General features: G+C 35.3%; 1 protein-coding gene across 1 annotated transcript; it reads left to right on the top strand.

The window, feature by feature from the left end:
- The first annotated feature begins 3,505 nt into the window (after window positions 1-3,505).
- On the top strand, window positions 3,506-17,749 carry LOC141612296 (uncharacterized). Its single transcript, XM_074431035.1, has 13 exons — window positions 3,506-3,755; window positions 4,247-4,411; window positions 8,745-8,831; window positions 8,931-9,059; window positions 9,145-9,213; window positions 9,290-9,386; window positions 9,469-9,571; window positions 10,396-10,603; window positions 11,012-11,125; window positions 12,949-13,080; window positions 13,681-13,761; window positions 14,473-14,589; window positions 17,292-17,749. The coding sequence occupies exons 1-13, from the start codon at window positions 3,588-3,590 to the stop codon at window positions 17,403-17,405; spliced, it is 1,584 nt and encodes a 527-aa protein (XP_074287136.1). The 5' UTR covers window positions 3,506-3,587; the 3' UTR covers window positions 17,406-17,749.
- The last annotated feature ends 4,647 nt before the right edge of the window (window positions 17,750-22,396 follow it).

Below are 22,396 nucleotides of genomic sequence, written 5' to 3'. Positions count from 1 at the left end.
AGTGAGGTTTTGAATTAAATGGAGTTTTTGGTCAATCGTAAGGTAACAGGGGGTTTGTGAATTGTGATTATGGTGGTCAAGTTGTTGGTCAACTTTTTTGCTTTCTTTAATATGCTCGTCTTCAATTTGAGTCCGTCTTATTTACCCGCTCTCCTTTCCCGTTTCGCCTACACATTAAAATAATATAATAATAAATTTATATAATAATAATAATATAATACTAATAATACTAATATTGTGTAAATCCGACTAATTATTAAATATAACTAATACGATTAATAATTATTATAAATTAGTAATTAAATGAGCTAATTAGACCATTAAGCACGCAAAATCGAGTCGTAATAAGATATAAATGCGGGGTAAAAAGTGACTAAAATACTATTTATCAATATGAAATATCAATAAAGCAAATATTCGAATTTTAAACGAATGTTTCATTATCTCCGTATGAACTACTCCCGATTAGAATAAAATCATATTACACCATTTATCTCACTCAATTATCTACGTTAATTTTACAATGTATTAGTATTATTGTAAAATCGTTTACAAAGGATCTTCTACTATTTTCACTTCAATATAGTATTTTGATGGGTAAATTAATAACTTATATCTAATATATAACACAACTTTTTAAAGTTATACCTAAAATAACTTATATCTAGTTTTTTTTTTTCCAAACTTAATACCAAATCTCAAACAACTTTGTAGTAGCAAGTATTTCACTCAGAGGGAGTACATTAAGACCCTGTTCTTTTTGGTAATTTCACCTCATTTCAGTTCAGTTCAGCTCTCTTAAGTTCGGTTCAGTTCAGTTACATTCAACTCAACTTCATTCAGTTTAGTTCAATTTAGTTAAGCTCTCTTCTATTCATTTCAACTTTTATCAACCGAAAAACTCAGGGCCTGAATTAGTTAATTACATGCAGACTATATGAAGTTGAGACACCAATTCTTATTAAAAAATTTTAGGTCCTCCAGGAGAACCATTAACGACTTAACGTGTCCTCCCTGATCAATAAAAAGTCTTTATGTTAATATTTTCCTTATATTTTACTTTTATATTCATAGCTCTAATTAAAATAGGGATGAAGACTTCTTATTAATTAGGGATGACACATTAATGGTTCTTCTGGAAAACCTAAGAGTTTTACGATTCTTATTTAAGACGTAACTTTTTTTTTTGATAAGGTAATAAAACTAGTTTTATCCTCTAGAGTAGGACCAACCTATCTAATCCTTTCGAATGATTGAGGCGAGGTGAAACCACCGGCTTTCAAACCACCTCGAAAGAGATGGACATGAATGTCCAATAGAAACCATAAAGTAAGCAACTTTGTTGGCTTCACGAAAGCAATGATTTAATTATCATTTCATCAAAGAACTGAAGATCTAATTTTACATCCTTGATAATACTAGAAATTTTTCAATGAATTTGTCAAATACTACGGATTGAGTTGATAACACATAAATTATAACCTTTCACAATTAACTTTGAAATTTCCAATACCTTCTTTAAAATTGAGAGCTTCAGCAACAAGAATAATATTAAACCTACACTTTTTTGCTCCTAACAAAACGACTTTACCATATGATCTTTTATAGAGTATCCTAAAGCAGCTTTATTACCATCTATTTTCGAGCCGTCAAAATTTAGCGTTAGAAACCCATTTATAGGTTTTTCCCACCAAATTTCTACCTTACTAATAGTATTTCTAACTGACACGTCTTTATTAGGATTGTTAAGATCCTTATGTCTAGTCTCATTCCAAATCTTAATACTATTATTACATAAAATAATAAGTTTGCTGATAAATACAATCTTAATGAAATACGCATTTGGAATTAAATTTTTAAGATGATTAATTTTTGCTATAAAGCTTTGACTTTCAGCGTTATCATATATTGCCAAAAAATCGTTAACACTGGTGATGTTCATGTCTTGGATAACAGAACCAACCAATGAACATTTGAAAAAGAAGTGATCTTTATTTTCAATTGGATGATTGCACAAAACACACTAAGGTAGAAACAATTATATAATTTCTTAGAAGCCCATTTTTTCGTAGAGAGACCATCAACATAAATTTTTCAAAGAAAAAGTTTCAATTTTGAAGGAACATTTAAACTTGAAATTGAAACGGCTCTCAAATTGAACTAGGTAGTTAATCAAACACAAAATCTCATTATAGACGGCGCATATCCGAGAAAAAGGAACATACATCGGAGGTATTACCTCCAACTTTTTTGTTTTTGAGCATATATCTATATTTTTTGAGCTTATTTCCACAAACATTATTTGTTTTTGAGTATATGTATGTTTTTTTTGAGCATATTAAAATTTATAAGTTAGATTTTAATTTTTTTTCCGTCAAAACTCAAATTTTACTAAACTTATATGTAATGTTTTTGAGTATTATTGCAATTTTTTAGAGTTTAATGTTTAAGTAAATAAACTCAAAAAAACTATATTAAAACTCAAAATTTTTAAAACAAAGCTCAAAAAAATTATTATAATGCTCAGAAACTATGAATTGGTGGTAATACATCAGATGTATAATTCACTTACTGCACATATCCGTCTATAACTAAAGACTAGCTGTTAATCAAATTTAAACTACGGTTTTTCCCATGGTGCCCTTGTGATTTGTCAATTTGTCCATAATACCCCTCTTTTTAAGAATGTATCTACGGTACCCCTTAGGTTCATTATTTGTGCCTAGTGTGCCAATGCTGTTACTATTTTCGTTAGTAGTCTATAATTTGACAGGAAAACCTATTCCTAATGCTCTTATACTTCTAATTAATCCCCTTTATGACTTTATCCTCCCTTATCACACACATTAGACCAAAAATCCTAAAGAACCATAAAGCTTCATGTGTACTCTTTTTTTTTTTTCACCTTCAATAAAGTTCCTCCTTAATTCATTCATATCCAACAAAATTTCTCCTTAATTTATCTTCATCGTTTTGATTGTAAGCAAATTAATCTCTTCCTCGTTGATTATTCATCAAAGGTTATCTTCATAAAAAAGGTACGATTTTTTTCCGAAATAGATTATCAATTTTTTCATCAAACCAAAATTAACATGATATTCTATATGCTTAATAGTGATTTGATGATCATAATTTTCCTTAAACATGCATTGATTTTTCCTATTTAATTAGGTTTTAGTGACATGAACTTTGAATGGAGTTTTTCAATGGAGGTGTTGAATGTGTTTATTATAGTGAAAAAAAGACGATGAGTTGCTCTTGGATGAGAAAATGGTATATTGCAAACCTCGGGGACATTTGGTGCAAACTCCATTTTTTAGTAAAGTTGTTAAAAAATAAATTTTCCCGCCAAAAAAGTTATTGACCTTTCTAACTCCGTTAGTCTTAATTTAACACCCATAATCCAACAAGGGTACCATTGGCACAAACAACGAACCTCAAGAATACCATAAATACATTCTTAAAAACAAGGATACTATGGACAAAGTGACAAACCACAGGTTACTTGGAAAAATCCGTTTAAACTAACTTGTGAAAAAGCAGGAAAGTCAAACAAAGCGGACCCCATGTAAAATCCAGAATAACACATGATCAGACGACTACACGCGGCGGTGACACCACCTTCACACCACCAACAAAAACGAGGAATAAGAATGATCAACCGTCGCCAAATCGACACCTTACTATCGTCGATCGTCACCGTCAAACCTCACGAAACGACGCCGCTTCTTCACTCCGCCGCCTCCTTCTTCTTCGTATGCTCTATTTCTCTCTCTAAAATCATTTTTTACGGCGTTATTTATTCAATCGGAAAGCTGAAATTTTATGTATATCTAACAGTTTTGTTATTATGAATTCGATGTACAATTGAAAGATTGAAATGTGCATTTTTCGCTCATAAATTTGTTATATTATTCAAAAATTGAAATGAATTTGAGGTACAATTGAAATTTGATGAAGGATTGAGAGATTGAAGTGTTTGTGCTTTTTTTTTTTTTTTTTTTTTTTTTGTAATTGAATTTGATGTATGATTCAAGATTGAAATGTGCATTTTTCGCTTATAAGTTTGTTATATTATTCAAAAATTGAAATGAATTTGAGGTACAATTGAAATTTGATGAAGGATTGCGAGATTGAAGTGTTTGTGCTTTTTTTTTTTTTCTTGTAAATGAATTTGATGTATGATTCAAGATTGAAATGTGCATATTTTGGCTGTGAATTTGATGTATGTGATATGATTGAGCAGATATTAAGCGCATATTTTGTGGTGCTTCCGTTGCGAGACGAAGGAGCTATATCATTAGGACTATCACATCTCCCCAGCCTTTTTATTGGATCATTGATTCTCACGTTAATTGCTGCTCCGCTTTCGACTGTGCTTTTCTCGTTGCCTAATCTCTCCAAAAGCAAGGTGATTTTATTAGATATCGGTTTTAATTGGCAAATTAATTAGTTTATTGATTGATTTGTATCGGTGAGTAGTCGTGCATTTCATTCTTGTGAAGTTTTGTTGTAGTTATCTGCCTATATAGCGTAGTTACGTACTCACATTTTGGCATACATTGCTGAATTTCCAATAATTGAATCGGTTTTTACTTGCAATGAGTCACTGCGTAACTTGATAGGCTAGTGATCTAAAGCTAATTTGCAGCGAGAATGATATTACCTGCGATTAAGCTAAGTAATTGATGGAATATGAGAGAAATGGAAGCAATTCAGAGATGATGATTCATCCATTCATAAGCTAGTTCTAAGTAGGAACTAAGCTAAGTATCGGGATTATATAGCTGTAGGAGAAGGGCAAACAAAATATAAGTGGTATAATTAAATATGCCTTCCTCATATTTTTAATGCATATAAAAACCTGGCCCTTCACATGATCCTTGTCCTGGAGGATCAGAATAGAGATTTTTTGGAACGACACATAAGTACATAACACAACAATCCGTGTTGCAACATGTTACCACAGAATCAAAGATACGCCTCATCAATGGTCCTCCAGGATCGAACACATATGTAGTATCTGATAGTTTTCATCTCTGTTGTGCTTAAGTCAATTACCACCAATATACTTGTATCATTGAGCTCGGTTTGTCATCTCCAGTCAACTTTCAAAACCACCAGGGTCAAAGACAAATATAGCCATTGTGATAACGCTATAATCCAACAGCAGATCAGAGTAGCCCACGGGATGAATACGATGGGCGCTTATTTAGGTAGTGTCTAAAGGCAAGAATTTTTTTTTTTTGTTTCACATGTCTAACCGCGAAGAAGTGGAGAGACTTGGACATCTTCTCTGAGTTAATAGTAACAAAACCATGATGTACCCAGTAGCTTATTCTACTTAGAGAAACTGCAACACAACTGTGAAAAAGATCATATTCTTGGTGGAACACTAGTCACTTTTGTCAAATACCCAAAAAATCACAATGGAAACAGATCGCACATTGGGATAGGGTTCACATTTCATCCCACCCGGATCAAAACTAAAGGAGTAAACTATTGTAACCATAAGAGTGTCACAGCTAGTAGTAAGATGATCCCCTGCACGTTTCAGTGACCTCCGTAAAGCTAGAACGCTAATAACTCTCACCCCTTAAATTTACCCTTGTCCTCAAGGGTGAGGGCACAAGCAGTGAGTTTCAGTCGAAACCCACCCTTCACTTGTGGCGCCATTTCCTCATGACACAGAGTACAATCACAGTCAAAGCTATCAAGGAAGGCCTCATTACATCTTTCAAGTACCAGTTTAATACCTTTTCCAAGAAGGTCGAAAGTTTGGATAAGGAATGAATTCATTTTTGCGTGGCTACTCGTAAACTTAACCATGCTATAAGGACTCCCATTCCTGTATGGGTTAAACATGGGCATTTCATCATCAGATTCATTAGTAAAATGCAACTCCGGGCAAGATTTTTTCCAGCATATAACAAATCCTGCACTGTCCTCTGATGAGCTACAATACTGTCATTTTTCACCTCCTCAAGATCAGCCTTTTCCTCAAGGGTGAGGATACGAAAGAACACAAGTTTGCTCACAGCAATACCTGTATCAAATAGTACCCTCCATCCAAAATATATCCATATAAACATGACCTTCAAAATTGTACTCCAAGAAGTAGCATGTTAAATCATTACAGTGATTACACACAAGCCAAGTTTAATGGGGCAGCAAGCCACTGCCAATCCACGAGGGCTTAAAATACTTCTGTTGATGCTCCCGACGTTAATACTTAATATCATGTGTGATTGCAGAGTCAAGCAAAGAACAAGTTGCTTACCATAACAAAAGTGTTATGATTGAGGAATTGTGTCAATCACCACGTGTGCATTTGATAAGTGAGTTTTCGTACTCCAATCATAGTCAATTTGACTATCAGTGGCTGCACTCACTTCATTGACTAATTGCAGCTTGTAAGACACAACATTTAGACACTAAATTATTGCAGCTACTGTCATTTTCATTATATGCTACCTGCCTTGGTTTGAGCTGCAAACTGGTTTGAACAATTCGTCGAACAAGGAAACCTCATCTGCATCAGCTTTGTTGGGCAAGATTCATACGAACCTCTAGCTAGATAATTGTGGATACATAGCAAGGTCAATTCTTGCCATTTGAACGTGATTAGAGCAAGAATTTGGACCCGAAATATTGTCGAACACTTAGTGTTCTATACAAAAATCCAACTCCGCTTCTATCAATATTCCTGTTTCAACCGCTAAATCTTCATTTGCTTCAAGTTTTCTTGGTGTAAATTTGTCAACACCTTATAGCTTATGCTCACCAGTGACCTTTGCTCCTTTTTGTTTGAAATATGGGAGTTCAACACAGTGAACACACTCATTTCATCGAACAACTGTCTGCAATAGGAGGAGATGCTTCATCTTGATTTTTTTGTTTTGTTTCTGGGCCTTCAACGCCTCTTTAGGTTCTTAATGTGAGCAACACCTTCACCTTCCTTACTGAAAGTAAACCTGCAGTTGTAATCAGGTGCACTCTCACATATATGGTCAACAAACCATAATTCGTCACACCACAAGCAAAGACTGGTGACCTTTACTTGCATTCATGGCACTCTTGATTGTGAGTATGTAGGAAGTGATAATGCCATCTTGCTTTGTATTTGTAATACGTTTCTCAACGGAGCGCTGAAGCTGCAAACTCTGATAGAATTCTTCGATGATACTCATCTTCAGTTTTTTTGGGGATTTTTAAAAATTGAATTGATAGAGGCCGAGATGAAATTAAGCTCTAATAATCAATTGATATGATCGATTTTAGCTGTTCAATTGAGTAGCTGATAGGCTAGTGATCTAGAATTCTAAAGCTAATCTGCACTCTTCAGTGATTGAATGCATCAGCTGGGATTAACCCGAGTAATTGATAAATATGAGATAAATGGAAGCAATACAGAGAAAATGATTCCTTCATTTAAGCTAATTCCAAGTAATAGCTAAATATCGGGTGTATATAGCTCTAGCGAGAAGGACAAACAAAATAGAAAGTAAAATTACTAAATAGGTCTTCCTAATATTTTTAGTGCGTAAATCAGAATAGGATTTACTCAATATGTATATTTGCACTAGTAAGAGAGCTACTTTTTCAATCCTTTTGTGTTTAGATGAGCTTATATGAAATGCCCGCGCCTCATGGAGACGAATTAGCATTTTTAAAATAACATACATCAATATCCCTTTTTGGATGTCAAAGGGGACTAATATGTTATGTAGGGATAATGGTGGAAAAAGGAAAGGTAGAATAACAGAACATACGTCAAAAATAAAGAGGGGATATTCTACAATGTACTCTTGAGTTTTTTGGTTTTCTATGGTGTACCCCTACATTATTGAAATTCTATGGTGTACCCTTGAACTCTATACATTAGTCTATACCATAACCTTATTAATTGTCTTTGATATGTTAGTTTCTTAATTGATCTATGAAATTGTTTATTTACCATTCCAATTACTTAATAACTTACTCATTTACTTATTAATTCGCCGAATTACCCATTAACCCACCAAATAGTACACGAATCTAACTAAAAATTCATCAAATCTCCATTATCATTTCATGAATCATAACTGAGGTTTTTAATAGTAATTTGTGCTTATTAAAAGTGATTTGTGATGCTTTTCACATAGGATGGTGATACAACATTAATGAGTCAAAATAAAGGTGAAGTCGTGAAGATACGCTTGTTTGATAGTGATAAAGTTAACGGAGAGTTAAAGAAGGTCATGCTAGAGAAATAATTAAGAAATTTAGGGGTACAATGTAGAATATGAAAAATGTAAGGGTACAACATAGAAAACCGAAAAACTCAAGGGTACACCGTAGAATATTAAAGAATTTGCGTAAAAATGTGCATTGCTTGTTGCACCTTATGCACAAGGCGCATCTAAGGTGCCCCTGCCCCCAATCCCCCAAGTCGTTTTTAAAAATTCTTTTTAGAATCTGATGGTATATTGCACAAAGTTTTGTTATGATATGTATATGTGTAATATTCTGTGGGTTTAGCTTAAAACACGGAACTTGACATATTAGCGTGAGTTGCAGACTGCAGTATGTGTAAGTTTTCTTCGTGGAAGTTTCCAGGCTTATTTTATTAAGGAACATTGCTTCTTTGTGTAAGATCATGATAAAGCACACAGGGATTTTTGCTTTATCTATGTTTGCATATGTACCCAAGTTCCAAGGTTGACAGCATTGTATTCATTTATAGGTTTGTTTTACATTTTCAGGCGTTGGTGCTGATACACAGATTCTTTGGCTTGTCACTTGTTGTATTTTTTGTGTTATGGCATTCTTCCGGAGCCTCCAATCTGAAGGTAGGATCACTACATATGGGCTGTCAGTCAATATCCAATTACAATCACAATTTATTTCTCTTGTAATGCTTAGAGCTGTTTTAATCCCTTGTCTCCCAGAATTCAGTCGATGCACCTTCTTCAGAACATGTTCAAAATCCTGATGAGAATGACTCTAATCTTGCCCGATCAGGTTGGGATGGCCACTCATGGTACTACATCTCAGTTAGAATTGGACTGTTCCTTTGGGTATGATAATATCCTTGTTTTAAGTGTACCCCGGTTTCTACTTTGAAATTAAAGCTTCTAATTTACTGTCACCGTACCTCTCTAGATTGCTTTGATGAACCTGATAACCATATCTTCAACATGGGCAAGAGTCGTTGATGTTATGGATGGCGAGGTTTGTTATTGTCTGCCTACCTTCTCAATGTAACATGTGTGATTCCTGTGCACCTGTAACTGTCATTTGCGTTCAGTCAGGTTCAAGATTGTTTGGGTTTATTGGTGCTGGTGCTACACTTGGGCAGCTTTTCGGGTCATTATTTGCGACGGGGATGTCTTGGATGGGATCATGTACGTTCTAAATCTGTTTTGTTAGAAATACATGGTATTGAATTGTTTCCAATAGCAAGCTGACGTTCTCTCTGGCTTTCAGATTTACTCCTAGTATCTGCTTTGCTGATGGAACTTGCTGCACAGTTATCTAAGGGAATCCAACAAGATGACATTCATCTCTCTGAGGAAGATACCCCAATGATGTAATGCATTTTTTGTTCACTTTTATTTGATAATGTTACTTTGAGGTTGCCTAAGTATGATATTTAGAATAAACTCAGTTAAGTTGGTTATGTGGGATAAATTTGCTTTCTTCCTAGCTATGATTTTTTTAACAGTTGGGAATGCATTTTTATTTCTTCATTCGGAGTATCGAAGTTAGCCTGGGTTCTTTGACCCTGACCCCACAAACCTGAAAATGAAAAATGGAATAAATAAAACTGAAAGAAGAAGCCCCTGTTCTAGAAAGGAAAAAGATCATAGAAAATGCAATGAAGATTGGATTAGTCTTTTCCCATTGGGCTTATGCACTTGTTTCTTTGTACGCGGCTGGTTAATTATATGTATCTTTCTCATGTATGCTCAAGATATTGCTTTCTAAGACGGTTGACTTCTAAGACGTATACAAAATGCACATGGTTAATAGGTGATGTACCTTCCCCCGTATCTAGAATCCATTTCAAACTTTTGAGTTGCCCTCATAAGCACACTGCTGCAATGAAGATTCGTGCTTGAGAACCATATCATGGCTAACTTAAAGAACATAAAGATTAGTCCTTAATAATTTGCAGATACTGTGAAGAAGTTAGCCAGCATTAAACGTAGAAGCTTATATTCCAATTTCAGGTCTAGCTCCTTTTTGAGCCGACTGATTTATTTTGCTGTGATATAAAAGACATATTTTCTCAATATGGTCTTCTCGTTCATCGTTAGCATGCCATATCTGTGGCCACTGTAATAGAGGAAATAATGCACCTCAGGCGATGCTATATCTCACAATACTTTACCTGTTTGTTGTGGCTTGCAGCAAACCAAGTGATGAAAAAAGCGAGGTGGATGGTATTGCGAATTCCACAGAGAAAGTGTCTACTCCAAAAGTTGCTTCATCTCCAACGAGACCTCAAATTTGGGTCGTATTCGATGGGATTCAGCTTGTACTGTCCTCAACTTATTTAGTCTATGCAGCAGTATTTCTATGGCTCGGCGCAGTGGTCTCATCGTTTTTCTACTTCCAGGTGAAATAACTGCATCATGATCATCATTATTATCATCGTCTTCATCATGAAAATTGGAGGGAGTAGGTCTCACCACTTTTACAGATTTATGTAAAATAGTGTGCTTTATGTGAAGAACCTAAAGGTAGAGTCTGAGAGATAGAGACTTACTGTGGGGTTGGGTAGAGCATCTCGTGCTTATCTTTAAGAAAATATTATAAAAATGTTCTTATTTTCTTTAGCTCTTTTTAAGTTAGCCCTCCATTCAATTGGATTCACTTCATTTTTCAGAAATATATGGAGAGGGATTTGGAGAAGTGTAGACGTGAGGAGATTGGAGAATCCAAATAAATGGAGGAAGTATCTATGAATTTTCTCTCTGTCTATAACCCTGCCATATGAATTTACTATTTGATCTTTCAACTGCAGAAAGTTTCTATAATTGCTGCGACTACATCAAGTGCTTCAGGAAGAAGAAAAATGTTTGCAGAGATCAATAGCTTCATTGCTGTTTTTATATTTGCAGGACAAATCACCTTAACGGTATGTTAGTATTGCTTCTAAAGTAGTGTGATATTTGTTTTGACACAGATAAGAATATACGATAGACCGTCCTGATTTAAAACGCTATTTATGATGATAAACAACAGTGGAGCAAGCTGTATTCTCAATATAGGGAGGTGATTACGCTGAGTCTCAGACACAGTTTGCGAAAATCTGAATATTGACCCAATAATTTTTTTTTACTGACTACCAAGCCACTGCTCCTACTGGGCTTGTGTACCTGCCTTGCTGTTAAGTATGTTTCAAGGTCACAGCATTTCAATGAGTTTGGCTAAAATTGGCGAGAACTTGAGCTGTGAGAGGTTTTAGAAAGCCTTTAATAGCTCAATGGCTAGATGGATCTGGTTTATGATTATATAATCCCAGCTATCAATTTTAGGAGAACTCCCCTGAGAGCTAGGGGCCACATGGGCTATGCAAGTTTAGTGTGTATTAAGAGCCCGAGCTTAAGGTGAGTAGTCATAACTCATACAACAACAACAACATTACCCCAGTGCCTCAATAGCTCCCGCAAATTGCGGGATAAGAGGGGTCGGATGTACGCAGCCTTACCCTTGTGTTAGCAACACAAAGAGGCTGTTTCGGAATGACCCAAGATGGAAATTGCGTCGAGAACTGCATCGAAGGACCGCTACTTCACAAAAGAAAGAAGCGCAGCCACTTTAGTGAGCCATTTTGATTTATTCCATTATAATCCATAATCAAAGAGTAATGAGTCTTTGGCTCCATTGGAAATATGGAAAAAGTAGTCATAAATCATAACAAAGAAAAAAAATATTCAGAACTCATAAGCGATAATAGAGTATCTTTTTCATGTTTGAAGGAGGACAAAGAACACACTCCCTCCGCTTTTTTCTCCCATTTTATTTCTCTCACTTTGTGAGGAAAGGGTTAAACTGACACCACCGGAGTCACGAGCATACCTGGCCGGTTATGGGGTGAAGGTCAACAAAGAGGGGTCAACGCAACCTGATCTAGCTGGTTATGGTGTCAAAGAGGTTGAGGAGGGGCTGAGATGTTGATTGATGGTGGTCAGAGAAGAGCCAAAGGGAGGTGGAGGCTGACAATAAGGATGATGAAGATGGTGTTGGTGCTGGTTGGTGATCGTCAGGTGATTAAAGTGGTGGTGAAGTGATTAAGAAGGGAGGAGATGTGGAAGTAGTGGTGGTGAATGATTTCGGGGATGGGAGTTAAGATAATTAAGTGGGATTAAACTATTTTATGGTATTTGCACTAGTGTGTTTGAAATGAAAAATAAATGCAAATTCCTGTAATTCTGGAAATATTGATGAGGGCAACTTGGTATTTGGTAAAATACCAAATGCCTCGCCAGAAAGGAAAAGGAAGAGAAATGGGAATAAAAGAAAAGAAACTTTCCAAATAGGAAGGGAGAAAACAGAGGAACGGAGGAAGTAAAAAAGTTTGGTTACTTTTAAACATCTGCTTTAAGTTGGAGGAAGTTTAGGGTCAAATATTCACTGCTACGAAAACAATTCGCTATGAAATTTGATACTTGATGAATTTTACTCTAGCAGTTATTACTTTCTGATGGTAATTATAGCATCACTTAAGCGAAGCGTTATCTCCAAAATTGTTGGGTATTGTCTTCTGTCCCTAAACCATTCATTCCTTCTCCAATCGGTGATGCACTATTTATCTGTGAGTGATCACACTTCGTGCCAACATTAATGGCTTCTCCAATTAAGAGATAGATATAATATCTTCTATGCTGCTTTATATTTATTTTTGCAAGTCACTTTAGACTGACATTTACAACTCGTGTTATATATTTACTATAACAGGGTCGTATACTGACTGTTGCCGGGGTCACAGTTGCCATCTGCTCTGCGCCTTTGGTTGCATTACTCAATACAGTTGTGATTTCTCTGTGGCCAGCCTGGGTCATGGTTGCTGTTTGCGAAACCCTGAGGAAGGTTTGTCTCAATTGTTATGTTACATTGTTAGTTTTTATGTGGTAATAGCCTATTAGCCTCTGACTTACTATTCTCTGATTTTGAAATACGATGGGAGTGAAGTAAAATGGATAACTAAACGGACTCCGTAAGTTTATTTTGAACTGTGAAGTAACATTCAATCAACGCAAATTGCTACGCAATTTTTCGATTATGCGTTATCTGGAAACCTTTCATGGGACATTTGGTAAAACAAAGGGAATGGAATAAAGAAAGGGACTGGAAGGAAAGGGATCACCCCTAATCTTCCTTCTTGTTTGGGTACCCAAGGAAAGGGAATAACCTACCACCAAACCTCACCCCCACTAACATTCACCACCACCTCTCACCAACCACCCTAATATAGCGGCCATCGCTGGCGACTTCACCCACCACTGCTGGCGCCCCTACCCGTCGCCGGCGCACCACTCTCCTCCTTCAAATGAACCCGTAACACCCACTCCAAAAACCACAACTCCCTACCTTTAAAAAAAAAAAAAAAACATCCCCTGCAGGTTGTTTTGAACCTATAAAAGAATGATTAGGTTATGACCTCAATAAGTCATACTTCACTCTCTGCAGGTTGTTATGTATGTTGTGACCAGGCCTGGAAGGGAGCTCCTATTTAGTGTTGTGTCAGAGGAGGAGAAATACAAAGCTAAGGTATAAAACCCTCGTTGAATTTTTAATTTGAATAATTTGTCCTATTGTGATGTTACATTAGCTAATGAGTGATTGTAGACTTGTAGAGGATGCAAAATTGTTCTGGAAAGGAGATGGCACATTGTAGTTTTTAGTTCTATACTCCCTCCACCTCCAAATTATCTTCTATTTGACTTTTCACGGTCTTCAAGGCACCACTTAGACTATTTTTCTCTAGTTTTTTTTCAAAAGATATTTTTGTGAATTTTTCCATGATAAATATAAATATTTTATTTTCAAGTTATCATTTTTATTAATTTAATCCTTGTTTAAGGTCAAATTTTTAAACTTTTACCCCATCAAGCTAGGAAGATTATATGGGATGAAGGGAGTTTGTATTAGAATCAGATGTTTTATGCTCCCTTCAGCTCCTAGGATTTGTTTGTAGTCTTTGTACTGTATTCATAGTGATGAATATGCTTCTGTTGATTGTTCCATGTATTTTTCATGCTTCTAGGTAACTTTTTCATTGAACTCTGACACCCTGTATGGTCCTTCAAGCTCATAGGATTCATGTGTATATTATGTACCATTGTTATGAATACACATCCTCTAAATTGTTAAATGTATGTCATGCGTCATTCTCCTTGAATATAATGCACTACATTGATTAGTTACTTGTTCCTGATGAAGTCTCACTGCCAAATGTTATCCTAACATTTGTGGGTTTAGGTATGCATAGATGTAATCGTACAAAGGCTTGGTGATGCAACAGCAGCAGGAATGTTCAAGCTACTGTTCGGAACGTTCAAGGGAAGAACATCAACTATATCACTTTATGCCCTTCCTGTAAGTGTGGTTTTGCTTGTTTATAATGCTCTACAATCAAATACTCGTATGTGGCAAGAGTTACGTGATGCATTCGCATATTTACTAGTCTCTTGTCTTCTTAATAGCAACTACTTATGTTCCGATATCTTACTAAGTGAAATTAAATATGGGTCAAAACGGTTGTCACAAAACTAGGCCATTCAGAAACAAATATATGACCAACTTGTACAATTTTCTGACTTCTGAAGCTCATCCTCAATTTTCCTCCCTTTCGAAGTTTAGTTTTCTAGGATAAACTTGAAATCCTACATAGAACTCCTTTTGTGTATGTGTCAGCTGTTTTGGAGGTTGGGGGACTGGGGGTCGTAAGGGTACAACATCACGACAAGGTTGGTTTCGCACATCATTACCCGATGCCTGTGATTTGGTGATGGGGGCCAAATTATGTAACTTCACCCATGTTATAAAACACAAAATGGTTGTTTCCGAACATGACAAGATTGATTATAATTCAAAACTTTCAATCATCTTATCTGTGGTCTTCTTACAAACTTAAAATAAGCGGAAAACTGAAAGCCGTGCTAAATTCTTCATTATTTTCTTCGTTTTAGTCCCATTGTATTCTTTTAGATAAACCTGCCGCATCTACAGTTTCCTCCCTCCATTTCACTTATATTGTTCTCATTGGACTATAGGTCAGTTTAAGTTTTAGCGATGAAATTATCATTATTACCCCTTGACGCCAAGAATGTACATATAGAGAGACCACATTACTCTACAAAAAAAGACGTCATTATAACAGTTCCATCTGTCGCCAATAAATGTTAAATTTGTTGCAAGATTGTGTTTTGCGGCGAATTTCCGACACAAAATGTCCCGTCGCTTATGTGTCGCTGCATAAACAAAAAAATGCGACGACTCTTCTTTGCAAATGTTTTAGGACGGAAGTTTTTCATTTTGCAATGGAATTAAAAAATATACGGAGAATTTTTCATTTTTATGTTCTTATTCTTATTCTTTGTCAAATCCACTTTTGACCCAACCTACTAGCATAAACACCTATATAGTAAGCCAAGTCACAAATTTAAACAATCTAGAGAAACATCCTTTAGTAAAGACAAGAAATGACTGAAATCTCGCCGATGTAGGAGAGCGAAAAAGTACGTAATCCGTTGCAAAAGTACATAATCTGTCGTTTTTGCGACGGATTGCACGTCCGTCGCGAATGGTTCCCAGGCGAGTGTTTTTTTGTAGTGTTACCTATGTTTACCTAACTAGAATTGTATAAGTTCACTTTTTCATTTGACTAGATATAGAAAGGGGCCAATTGTTTTGGGATGGGCAAAAATGGAAATGATGACAATATAAATGGGATGGAGTAACACATATTGCACATTTCTTCCCAACTAAAATCTGGATGACATTTGCCTATATGGAGCAAGTATTCAATGCATTCTCTTCAAAGTTGTCTTCTATCATACGTTGCCGTTTTTGGATCATGATTTGAGCTCTCTTTTTTATGGATCCATCTTACATAGATAAACTCAACTCCTACCATCTATATGAAGTTTTAGACAATTATCTCTGGATGTGAATACCTGAATGCCAAGTATGGCTCGTAGTAATCTGTCTTCGAGGGCATATGAAGATTCTTTTCCCATCTGAGGTGTTAATTTACCTACCAACATATCACCCGTTTCTACCCATGTCTCATTCTCCCAATTCCAATTTTGTCAAAATAATGGGCTTCTAAATACGGTACTCCCTCTCATCCAAACCAAAGGTAACACTTCTTCAATATATGTGAGGAGTATTATATTGAAGTGTTACCTTTGGTTTGGATGAGAGGGAGTATTTTGCTCACGACCCTCTGGGGGTACTTAAGAGTACCTTTTAAGACTTGCACTCTTTGTTTCAACGAGAATTCCATCCCGGATTCCTTACTTTCTAGACAAGTGAAGCCATGGTTTCCTACCGGCCCCAGACTGTAGTTATGTGGTGATGACAACCTTCTCTTGGTCATACTCAAATTTCCTTATAGTGAAATTTCAGTCTCCCAGTTTCACTGAGCGTCTGAGCCTTACGGGGTAGGCTACCCATTATTGCACTTTTATGTGTAGAAATAAAGCATAGAGTTCATGAAATGGTTTTCATCTTACTCTCTTTTCTGCTGAACAAGCCATTCGATATATTAGTTGGGTTCCTCGAGTTATTTGGCGTGAGTTGGGAAATTTATTGTGAAGGCTAGTTACCTTGACTCATATCCCAACTAAAGTTCTCTTGAGACCTTATTATTGTATGTTGTGTTCTTCATGTTTCCTTAACTGGCTTAGTGGGTTAATTTGTTTGTTGAGAGATGATTATGGATAAATAATGTGAGACTCGCCCATATAACTATTTCAGTTAATCTCTTCTGAGAGCGTGAGACACTCTCATATTCAATCAGAAACCTCACCTATATATATTGTTACACCACACAGAAAATTAAACTAACAAATAACCGTAGTTTTATGATAATCTGGTCTTGAGACCGTTCAATCTGAGAATTGAGAATTTGTGACTAAAAAACCTTCCCATGTACCCATTGAATCACTAAAATCTAAAAAAAAAACCAACTACCCCATTATATGCTGGCTACTCTCAGGATAATACTATCTTGAGATCGTTTTATATGAGAATTTGTATTGTTGACTGGCGTATTGTTATTTGCTTCACAACAGGCATGCATTCTGTGGTTAATTACAGCATTGCACTTGGGACGTCGGCGAGAAGAACTTGTGAAGCAACAGGCGGTTTCTGCAAATTCAGTTCAAGCAGAAGACGAGAATTTATGATATACTTGGTCAACCACGGTCGACTTAATCGACCCAGTCTTCACTAAAACCCCTTGATTCTGAAATTGCTTTAGTTTTGTAGCACAGTTGAAATTGAGAGATCGAAGATTATCATGGGAACGGAAAGAGATGTTATCTCTTAAGGTAAACTGAGAAGGCTGCTTGTATTCTTTTTAATTCTTATGTAATGCCTTATTAAACTGGTTGTGATGCTATTTGTCCAAAAATAGCATCATGTTTAACGGGAAGGAGCGATTTTTTTGTAACAATAGCTACTCCCTGAAACTCTGAACATCGGTGCGACTTAACTGAGGCTCAATTTGTATAGATACATATTTGTCAGCAATTCATTGTTTTTCGCTGTCTGAAGATATAAGTTGATCCCATTTGTTACCTATGAGCAGCGACGAAGTCAGGAACAATTTTCTTGCGTTGATACTTTTTATTATTATTACTAGATTTTGTGCCCGTACGTTGCACGGTTTCTAAATAATGTTTTATTTTTAACTGAAGCGGTAGAATATGTAAGTTCTTGAATGTGAGAACGGTAAATTTGCTATAAGTAACTAATGACTTTGAAAATAAGTGGTGTAGACATTGTGAATTAATTTAAGTTAGTCTCTCTAATTTCAATTAGTCTTTTGTACGATTGTGTTATATACTGCTCCGTATTATACGGTCTTCATTGGCATATTATGAAATATTTATTGTCATCTTAGATATGTATGATCGTGTTTGTCAGTATGTGCCCTAATTATAATCAACAAGTCTCAATTGTGACGATGTTTTGTCTTAACTAAACACATTAGTACTACTTGACCCGTCGCAAGTTTGTGACGGATATACCCGTTATAAATGAGAATATGTGAATTATAATATGATAAGGATTTCTATATGTCAAACTTCACCCGTGTAAAAAAAATGCAATTAGTGAAGAACTTCTACAATCATCTGGCACACACAGCCGCTTCCATAGTCTTGCTTCCTCTTCTAAATTGATTCTCAAATAACTAAGAGATGGACTCAAAAATCAAAATACAACAAAAGCATCATAATCAAGTGGTTTTAGAAGCCCATATACTACGTCTGATAAATTTGTTAAAAAAAAATATCGACCAATATAAATTTGTGAATATATTTGATTATAAGAACGTATGAAGATTTCATATTTATATTGACTGGTATTTGTATTTTACTAAAATTTATTATAAAGTCTATCTTTTAAGATTAAGATTTATTTTTGATATTTATTAATATGGTACTTATCTTTTTAGATTAAGATTAATATTTACAAATTCTGTTTTTTTTTCTACGACTAATATTATTATTTTGATTAGAGTGTTTCAAAAAACTTGAAGTCTCTAGAATTGCCTAAAAAAAGATAATGTCTAATTTAATATTTTTTAGGTTAATCATAGAATATAACATTGTTAATAAACTACTCAGGAATAATAAAATGCTTCGTCCCATATTGTTAATTTTTATATATGAGGAAGTAGTTGAGACTATGAGAGATCGCTTATATACCGTAAAACGCGATTGTATTTTCATCCTAACCAATTTCTCGTGCCCTTCGAAATCTTTTTTTGGTTTTATTTTTTGTCTGGCCACATTAAAACTCAACTATTTGGCTTTTGGCTAATAAATAATGAGTTTAAGTCCAATTCATCAATATACATGATTATATGATTTTACTATTAGAAATAAGGTTATTTTCACTTTAGGTGTTCAAGGTTTAGTAAAATTTCAGTTTGGGTATCTCACATTTACAAATTTCACTTTGGGTGTCCAAGTTTATAAGCAAATGTATTTTAGGTGCCCAAAATTTGAGTAACTCTATTTTGAATGCTTAATTCCTACTGGTATGATTTTGTTAAGCTAACATGCCCAATTAATCCTAAGTTTATTGACTTCTAAGTTTGCTATATATTATTAGTGTAATTAATTGGGCATGTTAGCTTAGCAAAATCACACAAGCAAGCTAATTATTAGGCACCTAAAATAGATCGAATTACTAAAATTTTGGGCACCTAAAGTGAAATTTTGTAAATATGAGGTACCCAAACTGGAATTTTGCGAAACCTTGGACACCCAAAATGAAAATAACCCTAGAAAATATGTCAATATCTATCTCGTGTACAGGTAAACATACAATATTAGCAACACAAGTCGTTAACAATACAAATTGCTAATTGTCTCCTATCTTATCTTTTCCTACCTTATCTTTAAGTTTGACGTAATGTTTAGTATGTCTACTTCTATTTAGGTTGTACATTCTCTCAAGTAGTTGATAATGGATCAACCGTGGATCTTTGTTAAATTTGTTACTTGAAAATCTTTTCTAAATACTGTAATTACTTAACCAAATGGTTTATTGTAAATTCATCCACACATCAAAAATCGTAGGTGCAATGCTAAAAAGCGACAAAAATTCTTTTTGATGGCAATAGCTAATGAACTTAGGCCTACCACCTCAACATTCACGCAAGTTAGATAGGGGAATCAAGTTAAAACTAATCAATATGTTTACCATTATGACATTATAGTTGATGATTATATAAAATGATCTTATTAGCTTTTGTGATGTTATTTGGTATATTGACAACTTTGTTATTTAGCAAGAGTTGCTTATGACGTTTTAAGTTAAAGGGTCATATATATGCTACCGACGGAATTAAACTGAAGTTATTAATCAATCAACCCCAATAATAAGTTAACTAATCCGTACATCATAAATTCATAATTCATGTGCTGTAACACATACAAAAGCAGTGCTCCTTAACGATACCGCGGTAAAATAATGTTCAAAATGTTGGAAATATAGGGGCTTTTATTGCCTTTGGAGTGTTTCCAATTGTCCCACATTGGTGAGGAAAAGGAAGTTTTATGGGTTTATATATACCCACCCTCCTTACCATATCACTAGTGGGTCATGGGAGGCTTTTGTGGAAGCTTTGCGAGGTGCTTAATTCAGCTCGCACACGCGCCCGAGCCCGAGCCCGAGCCCGAGCCCGGATCCGGATTTGGGATTTGGGATTTGGGATTTGGCAATCGCCTGCGGCGGGCTGTGCCTATCTTTTCGGGCCGGAGCCGAGTTATGAATTGGGCTGTTTTTTTGTTGTTAGTTGTGTTGAATAAGTCAGTCAACCTGACTGTTAGTGGGGAGAGTCTTTCTCCCACTAACTCGGATTTGAGGCACAGTTTCAGGAGTCGGTTTTGGCTCTCAGAATCGCGCTCCCTGGCTTGCTATAAATTCGAGTCAGCAGCCTTCTAAATCACACAAAAAACTCAACTCTCTTCTCTCTCGTCTTCTCTGCTCTCTCATAAAATTCTCGGGTACCGATATTTTCTTCGTTCCAAGTCTCACGAGCCCGAGTGGGCGGAATGCGTGGGGACTGTAGTAGTGTTAACCTTGGGAACTACCGCACTAGCCGATCGCCACCACGGTCGTCATCGGAGAAATAGTTTTCAAGGCAGTGGTTTATACACGGCACTACATTCGGGTTTTTCTCATCGCTTATTTTTCCGTCTTCGACTGGTATTTCCTTTCTCCTTCCGTTTCTGCATTGTTTCGAATAACACAAAATGTTATACAACAATAGATAACGAATGAATTAATTAGGATACATCGATATCAAAGCCCCGTTGCATATATGATATTATTGATAACACCTTTGTAAATCATAGCTATTGACATCTCATCCCGTAAAAAAAAATCACTATTTAATAAAAAGCATCTTAGCCAAATCTTATACATAATGTGAAACCTTTTTGGTATAAAAAAATCACAAAATCTCATTATAGACGGCATGTATCCGTCTATAACTAAAGACGGGTCAAATACAATACCACATTTCTAATAGGACAAGCAACAAGTGGGGTGGTGGGGGCAAAAAATGTTACCACTTTCAAGCTATTTGACCCGTCTTTAGCTATAGACGGATATATCCGTCTATAACAAGACTAGCTGTAAAAAAATATAAATTGTAATGATTAAACTAATTGTAAAGAAACACATTTAACAATGAACATCAAAAGAATAAAAAGCATAAATAAAAGATTACTACAAAAGTAACAATGAAAAAGAAAATAATACAAATTAAACATATAGTAATTATAAGGTATTTTTACAAATATGCGAGTGTGTTGGCAAGACTAATAAACTTCAGTTAGTCATCCTTAACACGGATTAGCATTGAAACAATGAAACGGGTCAAGTATCAGCCCACCTAATATTGTACCTAAATTTTAAACCAAATTACATTGTTAGTATTGACTAAGAAAATTATGATAGAACGTAATAACTAATAACCAAACACATTATTAGCATAACAATTAACTAATCATAACCGAAATATATATTATGCACGTCAATATCGTAAACAAAGAGTAAATTTAGCGTATACGGAAAGGAGACCAGGAAAAAGCTATGAAATAAATAAGATAAAATTAAAAAGTTTAATGGTGATCAATCGAAGGAATTGCTAAAGTGTATATGTATATATAGTATTGAAGGTTGGTGTATTTGCGATAAGATAGATATTTAAGTCATCTTAGGCTTCTATAAAGCGATCATCATATCTCTAACAACCATTATCACGTTTAATTTATTCACTCATATATAAACTCTATCTTGTGGAATTTTTTGCGGTTTTTTTTTATCTATTTTTATAAGGGAAATTATATTTGTTCCGGGTGTAATTCCGGAGCAGGATTTGTGACCACGTGAGCTTGTAGAATGACGTCTTTGCTTGTCTCTTCCTTTCGCTCTCTCCTGTAAAGATGAACAAACTGAGGGCTCGGCTTGGTACCGAGCGAACTCACTCCGACGCTCAAGTCAGTAAACTTAAAGAGATAAGTTGTGTGTTACTTGGCCAAGTGTTTTGTAGAGAGATAAGGGAGTTTATACCAGAATTTCGGTTAGTTTTTGGGATCCTTTTCTCAATGAGAGAAGTGGAGTATTTATAGGCTTTCACCTTTTGTCACGTAGT

The sequence above is a fragment of the Silene latifolia genome, chromosome 11 (assembly GCF_048544455.1).
Source record: "Silene latifolia isolate original U9 population chromosome 11, ASM4854445v1, whole genome shotgun sequence".
NCBI lineage: Eukaryota > Viridiplantae > Streptophyta > Magnoliopsida > Caryophyllales > Caryophyllaceae > Silene > Silene latifolia.
This window is presented reverse-complemented; position numbering and strand designations above follow the sequence as displayed.